Source organism: Protopterus annectens, chromosome 4.part1, assembly GCF_019279795.1.
Source record: "Protopterus annectens isolate FY-2018-M chromosome 4.part1, PAN1.0, whole genome shotgun sequence".
Taxonomy (NCBI): domain Eukaryota; kingdom Metazoa; phylum Chordata; order Ceratodontiformes; family Protopteridae; genus Protopterus; species Protopterus annectens.
The window spans coordinates 145,174,238-145,196,782 of record NC_056734.1 but is presented as its reverse complement, the minus strand read 5'-3'; the positions used below and the strand labels follow the sequence as shown (position 1 = coordinate 145,196,782).

Here is a 22,545-nt window from a genome sequence, read left to right as displayed (position 1 = left end):
GCAACAAGTTTTGCACACTTTGCAGAATCAAGTTTCTCACCATCTCTTACTTTAGCAAACATTTGTGCTGATATAAGACTGTACTTAGATCCAGTGTCTACTTTAAGCTCTACAGGTTTCCCATTAATCTGAACTGTGCAAAATATTTCACTCATTGCTGCCAAATTATAATCTGCTGTGTTAACTGTTTCATTAATCACAGAAACACCCCCAACATAGGAAGTTTGCTCACAGCTTTCTATCTGATCTACTTGCTTCTTCGGATGTTCATTTTTAATAAAAGCATGTGCCTCTTTAGACTTGCAAAGCCTTTTGAAATTATTCCACTTTTTACATTTGTGACACTGCTGACCAAAATCTAAGCACTTCTCTCGTTTAGGTTCATGACTGCCTCCACAATTACAACAGTTAACAATGAGGTTGGTGGCCCCATTCAGTTTATATTTCTTTCTCATCTTAGCTTTATGTTGTACACAATCAACATTTGCATTGGCAGATACTGCATACACATTTTTCTCATCTGTATGCACATTTGTATGCTTTTCTGTAATGTAAGCTCATATATTTGACAAATCTCAATGGTTTTGCTCAATGTTAAATCACTGGCTCAAAGCAAAATCTTTCTCAGTGCATCATTATTAACACCACACCCAGGTCTGTTTTTTATCAACTCATGTCTGAGATCACCAAATCTGCAAAAAAAGCTTTATTTCTTAAATCAGTAATCCATGCTGCTATAGTTTCACCAGACTTTTGATTTCTTGTGTAAAACATGTGCCTTTCCATTGTAATATTCATTTGAGGGATACACAGTTCTCTAAATTTACATTTTAATTACTCGGGGTCTTCTCACATTTCAGCCTGTATTACAATATGGTGGTTCTAACCCTCTCCTGTATACATGGCAGGTGCATAGACAAATGAATGTTCCCTCTCAATGGCTTCTGAGCCAGCTATATTTAGTAGTATGAATGCCTTTGTACATGTATCTTTATCTGAAAATGCAACCTGTATGTAAACATCATATTCTTGCTCAAACACTTGCCAGTTCTCAGCAATATTATTATCAAACACGAGTGGTCCAGGTCTACGGAATCCCTCTGCCATAACAACAAAATAAGTTTAAATCTAAGCATAGACCAGGTACTTATAATTATGCTTAAATGCACAACAATCTCTGTGAAAAGGCTTCACTTTAACAGTGCAAACACTGCAAACATTCCAGAAACTTCAGATACTTTGAAAAGTTTCAGTTATTGTGAAAAAGTAGAACATTGTGAAAAAATGCCGTTGTTTTAGCCTATTTGTACATCTTAACACTTCTGAAATTATTTTGAACACTTTTGTATTTATTTTGAATACTTTTATTAGTATGTCACAATTTTGGATATTTCGTTTATCTCAGTAATTATTTTCAACATTTTGAGTGCTTTGCCACTTATTCTGTCACTAAAAAATCATTTAAATAAGTTTAAGTGCCTTTGAATAACCACTGACCTATTTGTGAGTTGGCTCCTATATATTTCTCTACTTCTAACTACATTGCTCATGGTTTGTGAGTTGTTTCAACTTTGGATCCCATTCTGACACCACATCGTATGTCTCTTGTACTCAAATGAGACACTGAGGCACTGTGGTAGGTCAGGTTGTTTATTGTACATAAACACATCAGGAGCTGTAACTGGAACATATATTTAAGTTGACTGACTGGCTCATTACTTCAAACACACCTGCATGTACATCTCCATTCATGCCTGCATTCACTCTGACTGACTATACAAAATGGCACTGATCTTGCACGTGCTCAGTAACTTATATGCACTACTATCTAGCTGCAGTGGCTGACTAGGTACAATAAACACAATGATTTACATTGTGCGTGATTACAGTTAGGGAAGGAAGAATTGTGGCAGGAGGTGGAAATGGTTAATGATCCACTACTTGTTCTATAACTATAAAGTCAGAGAAATGTGCAAACTGACAATGAAATCCTGAAGGTAGAATTACAGAACCATAACAATGAAGTTAAAAACCTCACACAAACCCTTGCTCACAACAATGAAGTAGCCAGTTCCCTACCAGGTGATAATGACAAAAATATGAAACCATTAGTGAAAGCAAACAGTTGGCACTACAAAATGAATAATTAAAAAAAATTGTATAAAGCAAGTACGAGGATGTACTAAAATGAGTTAAGTGCACTTGACCAGCACATACAGGAGCAAGGAGAAATTGAACAATGAATAAATGCCTTGTTACTGTCTTACATTAAAAGAGAAGAAAGTTGCATGATGTTTACTTAAGCATTACGTGTAAACATTTGGAGGATGAGAACCACATCCAAAGCAAACTTTTGAAATACACAGACAGTAAATTAAAACACTGTCCGCTAATGTGTTTCTAATGTTGACCTAATATATGAATGTAATACTGTTGTAACAGACCTGCAAAAGGAAAATAGTTCAGGCATCTTTTATTTAGAACACACAGCCGTCAGAGTGTAAGCTGAATGAATCTACAAATGGGTCTACTTGAAACTCTTCTTAAATAGATTACAAGTGTCAAAGTTCAAACATAAAACCCCATGTATTACCACAAGTGGGATATTCTTTAAAAAAAGTACAAGTCAGTGACTGAGATGTAGTTTGTGAAACAAAATGGTAATGGTGTGAAGTAGCCTAATCCTTTGGAAACCACAATTTTATGTAAGAAAGTAAAAACATAATCATGCATATAGGAATTGTAAGAGGTGTATGTGACGGTGGAGACAGATCCACATTAAAGGATGAAACTAACTGTGCAAGCAGTTATTGTAAACCAAATAATGTTATTTAACCAATGCAGTAGGAAACCAAGTTGTGATGCAAACATGCTGCTTGTGAAAATGCAACTGGTGTTTTATCTCTGTGCCACAAGATGTAAGAGCAATGATTTCAGTTAAATAATAAAGGCTATTAAAGGTTTGAAGCCCACTAGAAGATACTTTGTCATTCTAAGTGGATCCAATATTTGTCAGCATAGGAAGACATGGTTAACAAATCATGTTATTTTGCCAGGGATGGACCGCACCTGTCCTCTCTAGGCTTTTGAATACTGGCCAAGACTATCCTTCCCTATAGAGGCTTTTTCAGGCAATGCCAAATTGACAAACTTACAGACATAGCAAAATCAACTCAACTGAATTCAAGGTGTTACAGCTCAATGCCAGTAGCCTAAACAAAAAGCTAAAAGCTAAATTCCCTACAAGGCCTCCTCACCCTACAGAATATAGACATATGTGCAGTTACCAAGACATGGTTTAAAGCTGCAGAGAGTACCATAGCAGTGTAAGATTTCAGTGCCTTCCACACTTTTAGACAAGTAGCTGCACAGACAGGGGCTAAAGGTGGAGGTGTCTCATATACATCAATAACAAGCATACTTCTAGGTTGGTTAAACAGGATGATGTGCTGGAGTTTCTCCATATGCAGGTTGCCATAGATAAAATCCCATAGCATATCCTAGCAAGCTATAGGTCACTCTGCATGTCCCATGAAACACACATACTTAAACCTATTGGAGACCCTCACCATCCAACCTAGCATCTTACTTATGGGGGACTTTAATTATCCTTCTATAGACTGGGAATCCTAAATGGCCCAAATCTGCAGGCACAGAGATTCCTGGACTTTGTAAATACAAACACCCTTAACCAATTAGTGGATATGCCGACAAGAGATTCCAACATACTGGACCTCGTACTCACAAATATGGAAGAATGCTACACCAGCCCCATTGTCACATCCACCCATGGTAAGGTCAGACTATAAAGCTGTCTCCTTCAAAAGAAAAATCAACTCAGCAACCCCAGTAAACCTAGTAACAGGAAGTTTCCAAGCCAAACTAATTTTTATTAACTGATAGTTTGTCAAAATTCAATGCCCCTCAAAATCCGGAGAACACAGCAGCCTATGAGAATGTTTCAAAGAAACTCTGTACAACCATTTCAATGGCTGCATAGTGGCTGTTGCATCTACCAGAAGTATGCCCAAGACTAACTCTAAAAATAAACCACATTGGTAGCATCCCAGATTAAACAGGTTATACAACAAAAGGAAAAAAATCATGGCTAAAATCAGGAAGTATAACTCCCATAAAGATAAGAACTCTCTCATCAAAATAAACAGGCAGCTAAGAGGGATAATTAAGTCTAATAAATCTAATGTTGAGGTCAAGATAGCCTCCCAGGCAAAAGACAACCATAAGGCCTTCTTCAACTTTATCAAGTACCCTCAAAGGCCGTACACAGCAGTGTGCTGTACTGGTAGTTAATGATGCCTCATTCACTGAACCATGCAATACAGCGAATTTGCTGGCTGACAATTTAATTTCTAAATTTAACACCCACTCACCCCCAGCCACCTCCCAAGAACTGCCTTTAAACAGAACCCCTCCAATTATAAATAGATATCGTGACTGCACTCACTATGGCCAAAAACACGGACTCATTGGGCCCCAATAATATCTCAGGTTACCTCCTGAATAGTCTAAAACCCTATTCTATCAAGGCCACTAGAATTACTGTTTAACTATAGTCTTAAAACATGCTTTGTACCAAAAGAATGGAGAGCTGCAACAGCCATTTCTCTTTATAAGGACAGACCATGAACAAATCCCAGAAACTACAGACCCATTACAAGAAAACACCAATCCAGGCACTTTACCAGTATTCTTTTTCCTTTAATTGCACAAGATCTGGTACCTCGGCCTTTCGCCTTCACGGATCACAAAGTGTGTATGCTTCAAACATCTTTTTATACATATGCATACACATTGAAAAGCAATTAGCGCAAACAATTTATCCAATTAATTACTTATTCAAGTTCATCAGTTTTTCAATATTATATCAAATTCATCACATTTCACTGAAAAAGTTTTATAAATCTTATGAAATTTTCTTATCACAAACATATTTTATTTTTTTATATATTTTACAAAACCATAAATAATTATTTAACTATTAATTAATTTAATTACTTACTAAATAGCCAGTTCTAGATTAAGTCCAAAGGGCTTTAAAGTTCCAAATTTTAAAATCATTTTAGTCTCTAATTCAAGTAACTTATAAAGATATTCATTCCCTCCCATGGAAAAAGGCTTGCCCAAAACACAAAATTTCAAACAATTAGGGGAACCACCATGTAAAATGTTGGGCCACAGGGCTACCCTCACTATCAGTTCTGATGTCTTTTAAATGTTCTAGAATACGAATTCTTACCATTCTTTTTGTTTGCCCAATATACCAAGTGTCTAAGCAAGAACAGCATAGTGCATACACTACCCCTATAGATCTGCAGTTAAAATAGAACTTGGGATTAAAGGAAACGCCATTAATAGTATCCACATTTTTTACCCTATCACATAAACTACAATTTCCACATGGAAATGTTCCTGAAGTCATGCTATCAATTTCATTCCCTTTCAAGAAATTAAAGTTTAATAATTCCTTTAAATTTTTTCCCCTTTTATAGGAGAAAGTGATATGCTCAGGGAACAGATGACCAATATTGTCATCTTCTTTAATTAAATACCAATATTTTCTCACTATTCTCATTATTTCATCTGCAAATGGAGAAAATGTAGTCACAAAAAACGATTTTTTAGATCATTATCATCAATATGTTTTATCTTTACCCGTTTTACATTGGTATATTTTTGTTTTTGTTTTTTGTAACCACATAATTTTTCATGAGTCTCCCCAAGAATCTTCTTTTTACACTTTAATAATTCACCTCTATCATAACCCCTCTCACTTAATCTCATTTCCACATTATTTAGTTCATTTTTTCTCTCCCTTAGATCACTAGTATGATCTAATATTCTTTGAAATTCACCTAAAGGTAAAGACCGTAGTAAATGTTCCGGATGCATGCTAGTAGCATGTAAAAACATATTCACTGCAGTAGTTTTTCTAAAAGGCCTATAGCCTATTTGGTCTAAATCATTATATAGCATTACATCCAGAAAATTATTTTTTTCCCCACTAAGGTCATATGAAAAAGCCAATCCATATTCATTAGTATTCAAAATCTCAAAGAAATCCAAAAATTCAGTAATCTCACCCTTACAAATCATGATTAAATCATCAATAAAGCATTTATATAGTATAACTTTATTCCTATAAAAAGAGGTAGGGTAAATAAATTTCCTTTCAAAAAATCCCATATAAATGACAGCATATGAGGGCGCAAATGCTGCCCCCATAGCTGTCCCCTTTAACTGCAGAAAAAATTCATTGTTAAAACTGAAGTAGTTATGAGTTAGACAAAATTCCAAAAGGCTAATTATGTAAGTAGTCCTGGGTCCATCTCCTAACATTTCCAACATTGCTTCAAAACCCCACCTTATACTAATATTCGTATAAAGTGATTTCACATCAATTGTCACCCAATAATAGTCTTGACACCATTTCATCTGGGAGATTATATCTAACAGTTCTTGAGTATTAGTAATATGTGCTGTAACTTTATTCAAATATTTCTTTAAGTGGAAATCCAAGAAAATGTTAACATTACTCAAAAGCGAGCCTATACCTGATACTATGGGTCTACCCGGAGGTTTTTCAAGACATTTATGTATTTTTGGTAGAGCATAAAATATAGGTATTCGAGGTTTCTTAATAAACAGTTTATTCACATCCTTCCTATCAAAGAAGCCAAGATGTTCCCCTCGCTCTAATAATGCTAACAGTTCATCATTAAATTCTAATGTTGGGTCCTTTCTTAGTCTTTTATATTCAGAAGCATTATTTAACAAATCGACCACCATTTCAAGATATTTTGATTTATGTAAAATGACCCAATTTCCACCCTTATCAGCACATTTAAAAATATAATCTCTCTTTACTTTTATCACATTTTTCAAAGCCATCCATTCATTCTTATTTAAATTAAACTGCTTTCTATTCTTATTAAAATTATTAACAAATAGTGATATTTCCTTAAATATCACTTTAGAGAAAGCAGTAATTGCTGGCACCTTCATTACGGGTGAAAATTTACTATCAGATGCTAGTTGGGGCAGTGCTAGTTTTCCATACCCCGTATGGTAAAGATCAAATTCGGTAGTAACCCCACCAACATCATTATCCATTTCCACAGTATCATAGTTATAGATAGACACATCTAACAATTCATCAAATTCACAGTTTTCATCAGTTTCAGAATCAATCACATCTAAAAAAGTATTTTTAATATCATTAATCGTGTTATCCTGAAAGAAATCATTTAAATACAATTTCCTAATAAAAGCTCTCAGCTCTAAATATATATCTCCAAAGGAGGGAAAATACGTTGGCACAAATTTACAGCCTTTTAATAATACAGCTTTCATATCATCGTTAAGAGACAAATCAGACAAATTAACAATACACAAAGTTCGTATGTCATTTTGACTCACTGTAAAATTATTTGAAATGATTCCTGCCCTCATGACCGTTCCTTCCCCGATTACTTTTACTGTTCTGAAATGAATTATCAACCCCACCCTGAGTTGATAAATTGTTCACACTTTCATTCACCGTATCAGCAGGATTCAAAAAAGTAACGTTCTTACTAAGAGAAACAGTTGTCTCTTGTTCAGCTGAAGACGCTGAAGTATTTTGTCGTTTCTGCGCACCTCTTCTGACCCTTGCCCTACTGCGTGTAGTCTCACGCTGCCATGGAAACAGAGTCCCAGTCTCATAATCTTTAATGTCTTGTACTGACTTATTTCTTTTACGCACAATAATTTCAGTTTCTAATTTAGAAATTTTGTCATTAATCTTTGAAAACTGCATTTTAAAACAGGATTCCCCCACCACCTCATCCTGTAAATGCAGTATTTCAGTTTGGAGTTTCTCATGTGTCCTGGAATTCCGTTTAATCAAAATGTGAAGCCATTTCGTAGTACACTCAAGGGAGGCTTTTTTCCATTCATCAAAGAGGTCTTGTTCCTCTTCCAAAAAATCAGCCGCTGGCAGCCGATCTATTCGCAACCCCCTTGGTGTGATATTTAAACTAATGTATTTTTCAAGAAGTCGGGTGTCGAGAAACAAAGCAATTTCTTTAGACATTAGTCTCTCAAGTTGTTGAAAACGGTCATCCATCTGGCTATTGTTTCCAATATTCCACGGATCCCCAAGGGAAAACTTCTTTTCACGTTCATTCATTAACTCAGTAAAATGTATAGCCCCTGGCATATCAAGTTGCCCAGAAGCTTCCGCTGTTTGCGACATCATATAAACTGGTAAAGTGCCACACAAGAAAAACACCAATTCGGTTCCAAATACCTTAATAAGGTCACAAGCAAAACAAGAAAAACTGATGAATTTGAATAATTATTTAATTGGATACATTGTTTGCGCTAATTGCTTTTCAATGTGTATGCATATGTATAAAAAGATGTTTGAAGCATACACACTTTGTGATCCGTGAAGGCGAAAGGCTGAGGTACCAGATCTTGTGCAATTAAAGGAAAAAGAATACTGGTAAAGTGCCTGGATTTGTGTTTTCTTGTTTTGCTTGTGACCTTATTAAGGTATTTTGAACTACAGACCCATTAGTCTGACTAGTCTTGCATGCAAAGCCATGGAAACAATTATCATGGAAATGATCAACAAAAACATAGGAGACCTTTAGACACTGGATGTATTCCTCTTTAGCTTTGTCAAAGGAGGGTCATGCCTACTGAACCTGGTGGACTTCTTTGAGAAGGACAACAAGGCAATGGATGATGGTAAAACAGTGCATACTGCCTACCTTAACCTGACCAATGCATTTGATGCAATTCCCTACTCTGGCATTGTTAAAAAAACTTACAGAATTAGGCATAAATCTCTACAGAACAGGCTGGATAGCCAGATGGCTCACTGATAGGACCGAGGAAGTTAGGATTGGTGAGTCACCTCCTCAAAGAGGTCAGTCACAAGTGAAGTCCCTCAAGGCTCTGTGCGGGGCCCGCTCCTCTTTGGCATCTCCTTTTCAGATGTCAAAACTAATGTAAAAAGCATCTGGCTAACCAAGTTTGCAGATGATTGCAAACTGGGAGAAGTCATAGAATCCCCCAAGACACTAACGTCTTACATGAGGGTCTAAGACAGACAAATGACTAGTGCCAATGCCATGGCTTAAAACTCAATGGAATGAAATGCATTATAGTACTTTTTGTGAAGTCAGCCACCCCAGAAAACTGCATCATCAATAAAACACCCTTAAGAGCTGTCCCACTAGTCAGGGATCTGTGAACACATGTAGACAGCAACCTGGCCTTTGACCAACATGTATCAAAGGTGGTAAGGCAACTCTTCTATGTTGCTCAACTTATAAATAAGTGCATGGCATCTATATCCTGGGAAGTCATTGTACCATTATACTCGGCCCTCATCAGACCCATGGAAACACTCCATATTACCAAACATTTATAATATAGAATGCTTTTACTGCCTGATCGAATACTCATTTGATTGCTTCAGTCAGCATTACTTTGTGGGCGGTCACAGAACAGTGTGATCTCAGAGTTGGCATATATAATTAACGGGGAGTGTAGGTGGGGCTTGGTATCCGCAAACAAAAAAATGTTTATGTTATTTTGAGTTTCGATTTTTATCTCTCACATTTTGCAGATTGCTACTTTTGTACTTCAATCTTTCGAAGTACATCTATATATATGTGTGTGTGTGTGTGTGTGTGTGTGTGTGTGTGTGATATAGATATATATATATATATATATATATATATATATATATATATATATATATATATAGGTCTACTTTCTTTCATTGAAAGCTCATTTCTCTGAATTTGATTTCACCCTGACCAAATCACTGAAAGCTCAAATTAACTAATTTCACCAAATCTCATTTCACAAAAGTGAAGTACTGGCACTGTGTAGAGCACTGTAAGGCAAGTAAAAGGTATATGCCCTTTTCCCACTGTAGTGCAATCCTGAAGTTAGAATATATAGTTAGGGGGTGGATGGGGAGCAAAGCTCCCCAACTTGGGCAGTGTAGGGGGGCATAGCCCCCCACCTAGTTCGGTTTTATATTATATTTCACTGAAAGCTTCAAAACAATATATTTTAAACATGCACACTTACAACACCAATGATGAACTCTTTCCAGAAGAAAATATATACCCAAACTAAGTGGGGAGCTGTGCCCTACACACACCCCCAATTACCCCCCTAACTATATACTAACTACAGTGGGGAAAAGGGCACATACCTTTTACTGGACTTACAGTACTCTACACAGTGCCAGCACTTCACTTAAGTGAAATGAGATTCAGTGAAATGAGTTTTCAGTAATATGAGTTTTCAGTGATTTGGTCAGGGTGAATTCAAATTCAGTGAAATGAGCTTTCAATGAAACAAACAAAGTAGACCTATATATATATATAGGTCTACTTCAGACCATTGAAATCCCAGATCGTTGAATAACACATTATTGAGATGAATACAATGAAACCTCATAGCATCGAAACCAACATCATTGAATCTGACTTCATCAAACTGAAGCTACATACTGTATCTCCATAGCAATGCTATTAAACAGTACAGAGATGCTGTAGATGTATACCTCACTGAGCAGCTGTCAGGTAGATGTGGGCAAGCAATGAGTGTTTACCCTCGTCTACAATGTAGTGCAATGTCAGAGATGGCATATTTAATTTGCAGGGGGTGTAGAGGGTGCAACACTCCCCTGCAAAAATGTAGGATAGGATACTATAAGTTTCCAGTGCTTTGGGTGGTGGGTATGATGTAGGTGTGGTTTGTGTACTTTTGTTTTATGGTCTGGGGCTGTATTTGATCAAGTCAGGTTACTTTTCGATGCTTTGCGGTTTTGCTGAATTGGTCTCGATGATGTGTTATTCGACGATCCAGGGTTTCGATGGTTTGAAGTAGACGCATATATATATATATATATATATATATATATATATATATATATACATATACATACACACATACATAAATTTTTATATATATATATATATATATATATATATATATATATATATATATACATATATATGTCTATTTTGCTTATAATTACAATTTATTGTTTCTATGTCCTTTCCGCATAATGTTTGACAGCTGTAGTTGGCTGAGAAATACAATTTGAGGATAATGCAACTTTATTTTTCTTTTAATAAAAACTGTTTTCTTACCCTATCGCCCATTTCTCCAGGTCGCCCAGGTACTCCTCGGTCTCCATGCTCTCCTTTTGGTCCTTGTAAACCCCCTGGTCCTGGAAATCCTGGAGGCCCTACAGGGCCCCTAGGCCCTAATTCACCAGGGCTACCCTACAAATAAAAGAGAAAATACATATTTCAAACATCTAAATATTGTTACTATAGCAAAATACATAACTCAACTCTATTACTAAATGAAGAATTAGACTGTCTCTGAACTACAGCACAGGGGCCCAGAGACAGGCAACAAGCACCTCCATAACAAAGTTTCCTCTTTGTCAGTAACATTAGGGATGCAGCATGTTGATTTTGACAAAAAATATTGTGCCAACATGTCAAACTAGTATAGAGATGCAAACCATGAATACATTCCCTTCCTGAACAGAAATTCTGCAACAGTTACAATGTCTGGGCATCATACTCCAGATTTTTGCTTCATATTTTTTATCTGTATCTCATAAAATGTATAGTTTTCTGGCAAATAAATGAGGACTGAAGTCTTGAAATAATTTTACATACTTGAATTCCAGATTTATATCCTTTAAGAAATGTATGTTAACACAAACATCTGTTATTCTTGCAACTTTTTGAGTTTATAAGAGCAACAATTAAAATGTGTCCTTATTTTCTGCCTTTGGCCAACATCATGTTAGAGTTTGTTCAGATTTCTTGTAGTAAGAGGTTTAGAGTTAGGATGGGTATTACTCTACACTTTAACATATCTTTTTGTTAGTGAAAAGTTTATATTAACAATCTGGGAAAGGTGACTACATTTGTAATACCTGGCATACCCTTTTCATCCCAGTGAACTGTAATAGTTTGGAGGATTTAAGAGGTCCAGTGAAAGTCTGGTGCTGTGCAGTCTAGTCTGACTCTCATGGCATGTGATTTATTTTGCTTCATTTTGTCATCAATGTATTTAATTTTAATTCAGGTAGTAGAATGTAAAATATATGGTAAATAAAGGCACAGGTGAACAGCATCCTGTACTATATAAAACTTTATTTTTCTAGGGCAGTATTCATGGACAAGGTACAGATCACACAAGACTATTGCTTGAAAGGAACAGTAAATTGGTTTATAGCTTGAACTTTGTTCCAAGATGTCAACGTTGTTTTCAGTATTAAATATTAGTCTTCTAAAATATGCCTTACTAAGCTTTATTTGCATTTGCTCATGTTTTATTGCAAATCCTTCATCAATTCACAAATATTTATACACTCCTTCTTGCTCAAGTTCTTTTATATCACATTCCTGTCCCAAACTGATGTTTTCTTGGTGCTGCAGCTTTCCAGCTTTAAAGGTTGCTTTTGCACATTTATCAAGACCAAATGACATTTTTATATCATCTGAAAAAGTTTTGACCACTTGCAGTTGTGCTTTCAGTTCCTCATCTAATGCACTGTGCAGTTTTAAATCATCTAAAAAACGAAGATGAGACGTCTTTACACTTTGTTGTTTTCTGGGAGCCAAACTGCAGCCATGACCTTATCTGTTAAGTTGACATCTTAATGAGTTAAGGGCAAGACAAAAGAGCAGCAGTGACAGAGTCACCCTGGAATATTCCCCTTTGAATTTTTATCCCTGGAATAATAACTTGTCCTTTATTATCGTTTAACTACAGAGTGGTTTGCCACCGTTTCACAGTTGCTGCAATGTAATTGATCCGTGTAGGGTATATCTTACACATTTTTAAGCACTCTTTTATCCACAAATGTGGGATACTGTCAAATGCTTTTTATAGTCTATCAATGCCACAATTAGATTTTTCCCCTTTTTACAGTTCTCCATTATGACTTTATTTGACAACAAATGATCCTTTGTTCCAAATGACTTTCTTTTGTTACCCTTTTGTTCTATTGCCATGATTGAGTTTTCCTCTAAATGAATACAATGTTCCAGTATAGAGTTTAATTTTCATCGGGAGACAAGTTACTGGTCTATAGCTTTTAGGACAGCTTGCAGGTTCACTCTTAAAAAGGAGTATTGTTTTTCCTGTTGTTATCTAGGCTGGTGTCTGATCATGGTGCACATATAAATAGTTCTTACTCATGGCTAAATCTTCATGAAAAGATGTTAATATTTTAAGCCAAAGGTTAGGTATTGCATCTGGGCCTGAGTTTTTCCAATTAGGAGCTTATCTTACCTCTGTTTCAAACCGTCTGGCCCTTACGTCATCCCATTTCACATCCTGTACATTTGAACTTCTTATTCTCTCTTTTACTTCTTCTATCCATTTGGCATCTTTGTTATGTTTTACAGGATTTTCATAGATATTTCTCCATAATATATCTATTTTTTCTTTTTCATGGTCTTTCAAATCCTTTTGCCTTGTTTCCCAATTCTCTATAATACTTTTTTGGGTCATCAATAAATTGCTTATTTTGTCCTTTACCTTTATATTTATTTACATATCTTCTAAGTTTTTCTTTTGTGCTGATATTTTTAGTTCATTATTTGTGATAGTGTACAATAGATCCTGATATGTTATAATACTGCATGTTGTTTTTGTCACATCTGTCTGAGTATTTTTGTTGATCTGGTCCCTCTTTTATACTCTTCTAACAATGACACTTCTTGTCTTAATTGCTTTATAGTTTTCTCTATTTGATACTTCCATGATGGCATTCAGTTTATCCCCTTCTTTTCCTTTATTTATCTGTGTTCCTATGGTAAGGCTTTATTTGTTATTAACTTAGCTGCATAGGAATATATCCTATTTACTTCTGTTATATTACATGAATATCTATGGATAGTCCAAATTACTACATTCATTTGTTTTATCAAACTTCTAAATTTTGGGGTTTTCTTGATCTTCTGTAGTCTATTTCTTTCATTGATCTTAATATGTCTGTCCATCTCTATTAAATCAACTCTTCTCTTAGACCATTTTCTTCTACACTGAGGACACATTTTTTGTTCTCCATTTTCTGTGGGTATTCTATAGAAATTTCCAGAGCATGTTTCTGTGCCACGTTCTCTTGAGTTTTATCCTGTGTCAACTGTTGCTCTTTCATATGGGAACTCACTGGCCTATCACTGCAGCACTGTGTCAGAGTTGCCACCGTTTCCTGTTTCTTCCCTTGCTGTGTGACGCCAGCTGAACATTTGTACAGGTTTCCTGTGAAGGCTCCAAAGTATCTTCATATGACAACTAATCAGATGCTTCGCACTCCACCGGTTTCTCCTTAATTTGGGTGTCCATTGCTCTATTCTGATTTGATGTTATCTAAGTTAAATTTTCTACACTAAATCCTTCACTTTGCCAGTAATTCATACCACCAGTTTCTATTTTTTTAACTTCTCCGTTACTGATACTCTTTTCTAATTTTCCTCTTTGTTTCCTTATTTTTGTATTGTAAAATTTTTCAAGTCCGGATGCCTTTGCCTTTATTTTTCTTCAAATATCTTTGACAGTGCTCTTTTTGCATTTATTAGTTTTGCTTTCTCCTTTGCATAAATAGTGTGCGACATTAAATCTGTCTTTCTTTCCCATGTTCATATTTCTTCTTGAGATGTCTCCTGCTCCTCCTTACTTTGGGGTTTGTTGCATCATGCTGTGACATAACCTGTGTTAGACTTTCTACACTAAATCCTTCACTTCAGAACTATTCCATAATTTCAGCTTCCATTTTTTTAACTTCTACTTTACAAATTTTTTTTAATATAGTCCCTCTTTGTGATCTTATTTTTTATTGTGAAATTTTCCATATCTGGGTGACTTCATCTGTATTTTTCTTCAAATATCTTTGGGGCTGCCTTTTTTGTGTTGATTAACTTGGCTTTCACCAGAGAAAGCTAGTGAAAATCAAAGTATCGTACAACACTAGGAATTACAAGGTAAGCAAGTCTAGAGACAATATGTGCTTGCCAGTATGGTAGGCCAGGAATGAATTTGCAGTTACCCATCCAGTTGTCAAGGTTTGTCTCAAAGGGTATAAGAGCATTACTATGTTTTGTAGTGACGGCAATTTGTTCTAGAGAGGGATTAATGTTAGGTAATATATCTGTTTCTCCAGTGTATTCTGTTTGTTTCTTGGAGGAATTTATTTTTGAATAAGAGCAATGTTTATTATATCAAAACATCTTTTACTTTACATACTGTGCAATCCTCATACATGATGCACTTCTTGTATTTATGCTGAGCGGTTTTTACATCATGACACATTTTATTAGTTTTATAGTTTTATATCCTAAATGATTCTATTACTGAAGCAGCTAGCACTTCCAATGCAAAATCCAAAGTTCATCACACTTTCTAATCAAACCTACTAGTCCGATACAGCCATAGTCCCTTAAGAGAGTCAATACCAAATACTGTTCATAGGTTCATCGGTTCATACTAGGCTATCTGCCCTAGGGTATTTATAAGCCTAGCCAGAGTGTGTTTGGCTTTCGCCACCCATTTTAAATGAATTTTGCTAAGCCCTTTTTCGAGGTTAATATACTGTGCCTCTGTCTAACAGTGACACAGAAGTGATACCTGGGGTAAACCTACTATCTCCCATCCACTTATCAAGATTGCTCTTGAAGAGAGTCAATGAGGGACTCTGCCTAACTGGGACTGGGATTTTATTCCAGAATGAAGGGAGCCTCTGGGTTATGAATCTGTCCCTCCAGCATGTCCTATTTATTTCAGTGCTGAGGTTCAAGTCTCTCGAGTGCGTAGCTCGATGGGATTTGGATTTTCTGAGGTGCAGCATGTCCATTAATTCCGGGTTGGACATGGCTTTATACGTCAGGCACAGATCACCTCTGAGTAGACGGTATGCCACTGAGTAGAGCTGGAGTTTCTTTAACCGGGCAGCATATGGCATCTGTTTGAGCCCTTTGATCCTCTTGGTGAAGTACTTTTGGGGTCTTTCCAGTTGCTGCAGGTGTCTGGTAAGGTACATCCCAAAAGGGGCATTATACTCAAATGACTTTCAAAATGCTGCTCTTAACTGTATAAACAACTTCTTGAAACCAAAAGTTCTTTTAAATGCAATTTCTAGTCCATAACTAATTATTACTGCCAGCGATTCCAGTCATCATCTACTAAAACATATTAAACATGACATACTAACCAAAATGACAATCACTGAAATATGCACAATATATACACAATCTTTTCCCTAACTCCCACTGCTTCTCTCAGCACTTTTGTTGATTTGTTAAACTCAGAATCCAAGAAATCACCTATTCTCGTGTCAGCCAAGATGTAACCTTTACCAATCACTTGTCAGCAATAATACTATCTTTGTCCCATTAAATGGTGATATTGTCATGTCCCCTCCTCTTTGTCAGGTTCCTAAATTTCAGCCATGCTGACCATCTTTTAATAAACCTCTACTTCTTCCACACCCGTTCCTCTTCTTCCATCACTATATCTATTAATTCAATTAAATCTGTGAAGGATGGGTTCTCTACCTTTTTCCAATTCCTAGATATCACTTTTTTCTATAACAGGAGTATAATTCCCTTTAATTTCCCCTTTAATGCGCCTCACTTATTTCCATCTTTCATATCTAGAAAATATGTTTCAGTTGTTAATGATGGCACCTCCCTCCCCCTTACTTCCCTCAGGATTCCCGCCATCTGTGTCTTCAAGATTTTTAATCTCTTACATCCCCAAAAAAATGCATCTGAGATCCTATTTCCCTGTCACCACATCTCCAGCACTCACTACTAGCTCCAAGGAACATCATATATAATCTTTCTGGAGTATGAAGGTACTCATGTAGATGTTGGCAACTATCCAGAACTTCCTGGATCTAATTACTTTCACTGGTATCATATATACTTTCTCATCTTATATCCACGTTGACCCCTAACATATTCCATTTTCCTATCATCTTTCTAGGTACAGTTGTATTGTTTTTTTGTATCGTTTTGCACATCCTTGAAATAATCTCTTTGTTTTCCCCCTGTCTTCTCAACTCAACCACCCATTGCATATAGATGTGCAAGTTTTCCTGGTCTGCATGTACCATCAAATTTTCCGCTATCCTCTACTTTATCCCATAATACTGAAAATGTACATTTGTTGGAAGATGGAATTTTCTTACCACCTCTTCTCAAATAATTGTCTTTCTCCATCTATCAACTGCTCCCAAAACCTTACCCAGGTTACTGAACTCCCCATGCACTCTCCATTTCTTCTCTATCCATCACCTCACTGGGCCTACTTCCAATTGATAGGACCTCTTGTCTCCACTTTCCAAGTGGTATCTTCTGGAATACTGCTCTCATCCCTTTCCCTTCAAGAATATGGCACTCATCCTTTTCCCTATAGTATCAGTCATGGGTGGGCCCAATTGTCTGGTCCCTCTGCCCCACTAAACCTGTAAAGGTCATGGGTGGGCCCAATTGCCTTGTCCCTCTGCCCCACTAAACCTGTAATGAATCCTCATATGCTAATCACTGGAATGTTTCTAATAATATGTCTTTCCATCTGGCTTTAAAGTCTGTGATGTGACATCTTGTTCAAACAGAAACTTGTACAGCCTGAGCATACAGATCTAAATCAGGGAACTTAACCCTCCTATATACATTGGCAACTTTATCTCCTCCCAGTTCTGACATGATTTATTGCCTGCCTGTATACGTCCCCCATCCATGCCTGTAGTGTGCTCAACAGTTTCTTATCTGAGTGATGCCAGAAGGCGTGTCCCAATGGCATGATGACATGCCATTGGTCCAACTTCAGACTCAGTAGTTTCTACTTTCCCAGAGTTGCCGTAATTTTCTGGATTGAAGCCTCATACATGTCACCCACTCAGAGTCCCAGCTATTTGAATACCTATTGTTCTTTGATTTCAGGGAATTTATTTATTAGTTCCTTCTTGTTCCCAAAATTTATACCAACCACTTTTATCTTTTCTTGGTTTATCTTATAGCCAAATAGGCATCCAAACTTCTGGAACAGTTCAAACACTTGGTTCAGATCATAATCAGGCTTTGTCAATGACAGGATTATGTCATCTACATACAATGCTATTTTGAGTTCCAAATTACCCACTGATATCCTCCAATGCTTGAATCCTCCATGTATATGACTATGGGATCTAGGTTTAGTGCAAACAGCCACTGTGATGCTGGACACCCCTGTCAAGGCCCTCTCTTTAAATGCATTTCACTTTCATCTACTCCATTAGCGTCAATGTTGCTACTGAGCCTGTGTGCATCTTCTTAAGCAATTCAGTGAATTTCTGGGGAAAATACATGACTTCTAGGGCTTTAAATAAATATGTCCTTTCCACCCCAATGAAGGCCTTCTTTGCATCAAATTATATAAGTACCACCTCACACCCCTGACTTCTGCATACTGTAATATCATCAGGGTCCATATGATATTATCTGAAGACCTTTTTCCTTCCACAAAACCAGATTGGTCGTTATCTGTCACTGCAGCTATTATAGGTACCCACCTTTATACCAAAAGAGACATAAACACCCTGTAGTCATGATTCAAGATGGTTACACGATTATTTGCTCCCCCTTTTATTGACACCCTTCCCTCTGTTAGGAATGTTCACTATAAAACGCTTCCAATAGGAGTCTGGGATATTGTTTTCCAGTAATGCCTGATTGAAAAGTTTAAACTGAACCTTCACCTGATTCAGGTTATCCTTGCCCCAGATCTCAACAGGGATCCCATCCTGCCTGGGTGATTTACTACTTTTTTGTTTGAGTATGGCACCCCCAGAGTCTTCTTCCATAATTTTCATTAGCAGCTTACCTTTCTGGACATCTGTCAGCTGTTACATTTCTAATAACCCCAAGAAATTAAATATGCACTACATTTTCTCATTGCTGTGTTCTAATTCCTTACAGAAATTTGTACAGTAAGCCACAACTGTCTGTTGAATATTGTTAAAATCTTTGACCTGCTCTTGTCTCTGCAATGTCCATACGTGATGTTAATCATCCTCTCTACCCTCTGCTGCCTTGATGTGCCTGATAGTGCCATAACTAGTCTTGATGTACTTGTATAACTGAGCTCATATATATTGGAATTCTCTGTGCCAGAGTCATATATCCTCATATTGTTCTTGTTCTACTTTCTCATTTCTTACCTTGTCCTGCTTCTCTATTGTTAACCCCCCCCCCCAATTCCATTTGCAGTTGCCTGATTTCTTTGTTTCCTTATTCTCCATTCCCTATTAATTTTTTTACATCTGCAAACTTCCCATTGTTCCTCCCCAAGGGCTTTTCCTTTAATTTGTCCCATGCCTCCAGTCTGGCTAGACCCAAGCTGTCTATTCTCTGTTTAATACCTTCTGTAGCTACAGGCAAAGCTATGTATGATGTGATAGGTATCTCCAATAAAGTTATCTTAGGAATCACTAATTTATGGTCACTCAGTCTTGATGTATGCATGGTTCAAGTATATTACTGGGCTAAGCTCTCTCTTACCCAGTACTTTTAGTATAAAGGTTTTACCCAGTCTGGACCGTCTACCACATTCATGACTAAAGTATGTAAATCCTCCCATTTTTGCTAACTGTGCCCTTGGTGCATCTGTCAACTATTCCTAAAGTAATTAACAGTCCCTTAATTAATCTTCTGGTCTTCTTACTATAAACCCAAAATCTCTACTTCTCACATCTTCTGGTTTGAACACAATGTTCAGGACACCAGACAATATCAATACCCACCCCCCCAACAAAACAAATCACCCTCAGTGTCATGTCTCTCATCGGTGCATATATAATCTTTGACAGGTAATATAAGGCCACTATTGTCATCTTTGCTCCTCGGCACTTCCCCTTCAACCACATCTTTCTGCATATGTGTCCATCAGCTGTTATAGGTAGTGTAGCACCAGTGAATCCCTATACCTCTAGTTCCAGTCCCTGCATAACTTACCTGTGCTGTTATAGGTAGTTTAGCACCAGTGAATCCCTACACCTCTATTTCCTGTCCCTGGATAACTTTCCTGTGCTGTTATAGGTAGTTTAGCACCAGTGAATCCCTACGCCTCTAGTTCCTATCCCTGGATAACTTGCCTTTGCTGTTATAGGTAGTTTAGCACCAGTGAATCCCTACACCTCTATTCCCTGTCCCTGGATAACTTGCCTGTGCTGTTATAGGTAGTTTAGCACCAGTGAACCCCTACACCTCTATTTCCTGTCCCTGGATAACTTGCCTGTGCTGTTATAGGTAGTTTAGCACCAGTGAACCCCTACACCTCTATTTCCTGTCCCTGGATAACTTGCCTGTGCTGTTATAGGTAGTTTAGCACCAGTGAACCCCTACACCTCTATTTCCTGTCCTTGGATAACTTGCCTGTGCTGTTATAGGTAGTTTAGCACCAGTGAATCCCTACACCTCTAGTTCCTGTCCCTGGATAACTTGCCTGTGCTGTTATAGGTAGTTTAGCACCAGTGAATCCCTACACCTCTAGTTCCTGTCCCTGGATAACTTGCCTGTGCTGTTATAGATAGTTTAGCACCAGTGAATCCATACACCTCTATTTCCTGTCCCTGGATAACTTGACTGTGCAATTATAGGTAGCTTAGCACCAGTGAATCCGTACACCTCTAGTTCCTGTCCGTGGATAACTTGCCTGTGCTGTTATAGGTAGTTTAGCACCAGTGAATCCCTACACCTCTATTTCATGTCCCTGGATAACTTGCCTGTGCTGTTATAGGTAGTTTAGCACCAGTGAATCCCTACACCTCTATTTCCTGTCACTGGATAACTTGCCTGTGCTGTTATAGGTAGTTTAGCACCAGTGGATCCCTACACCTCTAGTTCCTGTCCCTGGATAACTTGCCTGTGCTGTTATAGGTAGTTTAGCACCAGTGAATCCCTACACCTCTATTTCCTGTCACTGGATAACTTGCCTGTGCTGTTATAGTTAGTTTAGCACCAGTGAATCCCTATACCTCTAGTTCCTGCCCTGGATAACTTGCCTGTGCTGTTAGAGATAGTTTAGCACCAGTGAATCCATACACCTCTATTTCCTGTCCCTGGATAACTTGACTGTGCAGTTATAGGTAGCTTAGCACCAGTGAATCCGTACACCTCTAGTTCCTGTCAGTGGATAACTTGCCTGTGCTGTTATAGGTAGTTTAGCACCAGTGAATCCCTACACCTCTAGTTCCTGTCCCTGGATAACTTGCCTGAGCTGTTATAGGTAGTTTAGCACCAGTGAATCCCTGCACCTCTAGTTCCTGTCCCTGGATAGCTTGCCTGTGCTGTTATAGGTAGTTTAATATGTTTTTAAAGATACAAATTAATTAAATAGTCAATTAAGGTGAATGGTATAAAAGTATGAAATCAGAAGTGTTTTATATCATGTCTGAGGTAGTCTGAGAGGTTCTTGGACGAAAACGCCTTGTGGAAATTCAGCGTTTATGTTTGTGATTAAACGTTTCTGCATACAGCACTTCCATTGTCTGGTATTTGGTTACTTGGTTTATTTCTACCGGACCGGCTCTTTTTGTTGTATTATTTGGAACGTTTTGTTATGGAGCTTTTGGAAGAGCTGAATTGACCTTCATACATCCCCAATGATGGTCGGGGCCAGGAGATGGGTGAAATACGTAGAATCTCCGATCAATTGACACAACTGATGAATATCTTGACTCCTATTGGTTGAGGGATCGCTGTGTTACTTTCAAACACAGATCTGCCTGGTAATCAGGAAGCACTAATTGGCAGTGAATGACTACCGAAGGAGAACAGTACAGTTAACCAAGATTTAGGGCAACCAGAAGGTTACTGGAACAATACACCTATGATTTTGCGTTCACAAAGAGGTAATGTGAACGCACAAGATCTGAAAGATTGAGGCAGAAATACAACAATAACCATTTTTATCAAGCCCCTCTCCAACAGAGGGGAGGGGGCAACAGAGGGACATACAGGTAGGAGGGGAATCTTCCCACAGTACTGATATTCAAAACACTACACATGTTTCTAGTTGGCAGGGATTCCATATATTAAATTATAGTTCTTTGGATGTCACAAAATAATTCTTCCATTTATTTATGAAAGGTTTTAAATATATCCCTATGAAAAAAGGTAACCTATCACGGACGATATTAGATATCAAGATGTTCATTACAAAAATAAATTTGGAGCAGTTTTTCAATGGTACACCACTAGTTACACTAAATAGTATGATTCCCCGAAAAAATAGTACCTTTAATCTACCACTTCATCCACAATTAAAAAACTTGGAAAATGTACTAGAAAATGAACTTAGGAATTTATTTAAAAATCAGGAGAACAGTTATATTAAAAATAACTTAACTAAGGAAGAAAACACCTTATTGAAGCAACTGTGTACTAACCCAGAAATACGGGTCATGGAACCTGATAAAGGAGGGGGAATCGTATTAAT

The 22,545-nt window shown here is 37.2% G+C and overlaps 1 protein-coding gene across 1 annotated transcript in view; it reads right to left on the bottom strand.

Annotated features, from left to right (window-relative positions):
• The window catches only part of LOC122801189 (collagen alpha-4(IV) chain-like), a 1,621,248-nt gene that overhangs the window by 1,104,507 nt on the left and 494,196 nt on the right, over positions 1–22,545 (bottom strand). Inside the window, exon 5 of the mRNA XM_044070748.1 lies at positions 11,187–11,321. Within this exon, the coding sequence (XP_043926683.1) occupies positions 11,187–11,321 (135 nt within the window). The remainder of the gene's footprint in view (positions 1–11,186; positions 11,322–22,545) is intronic.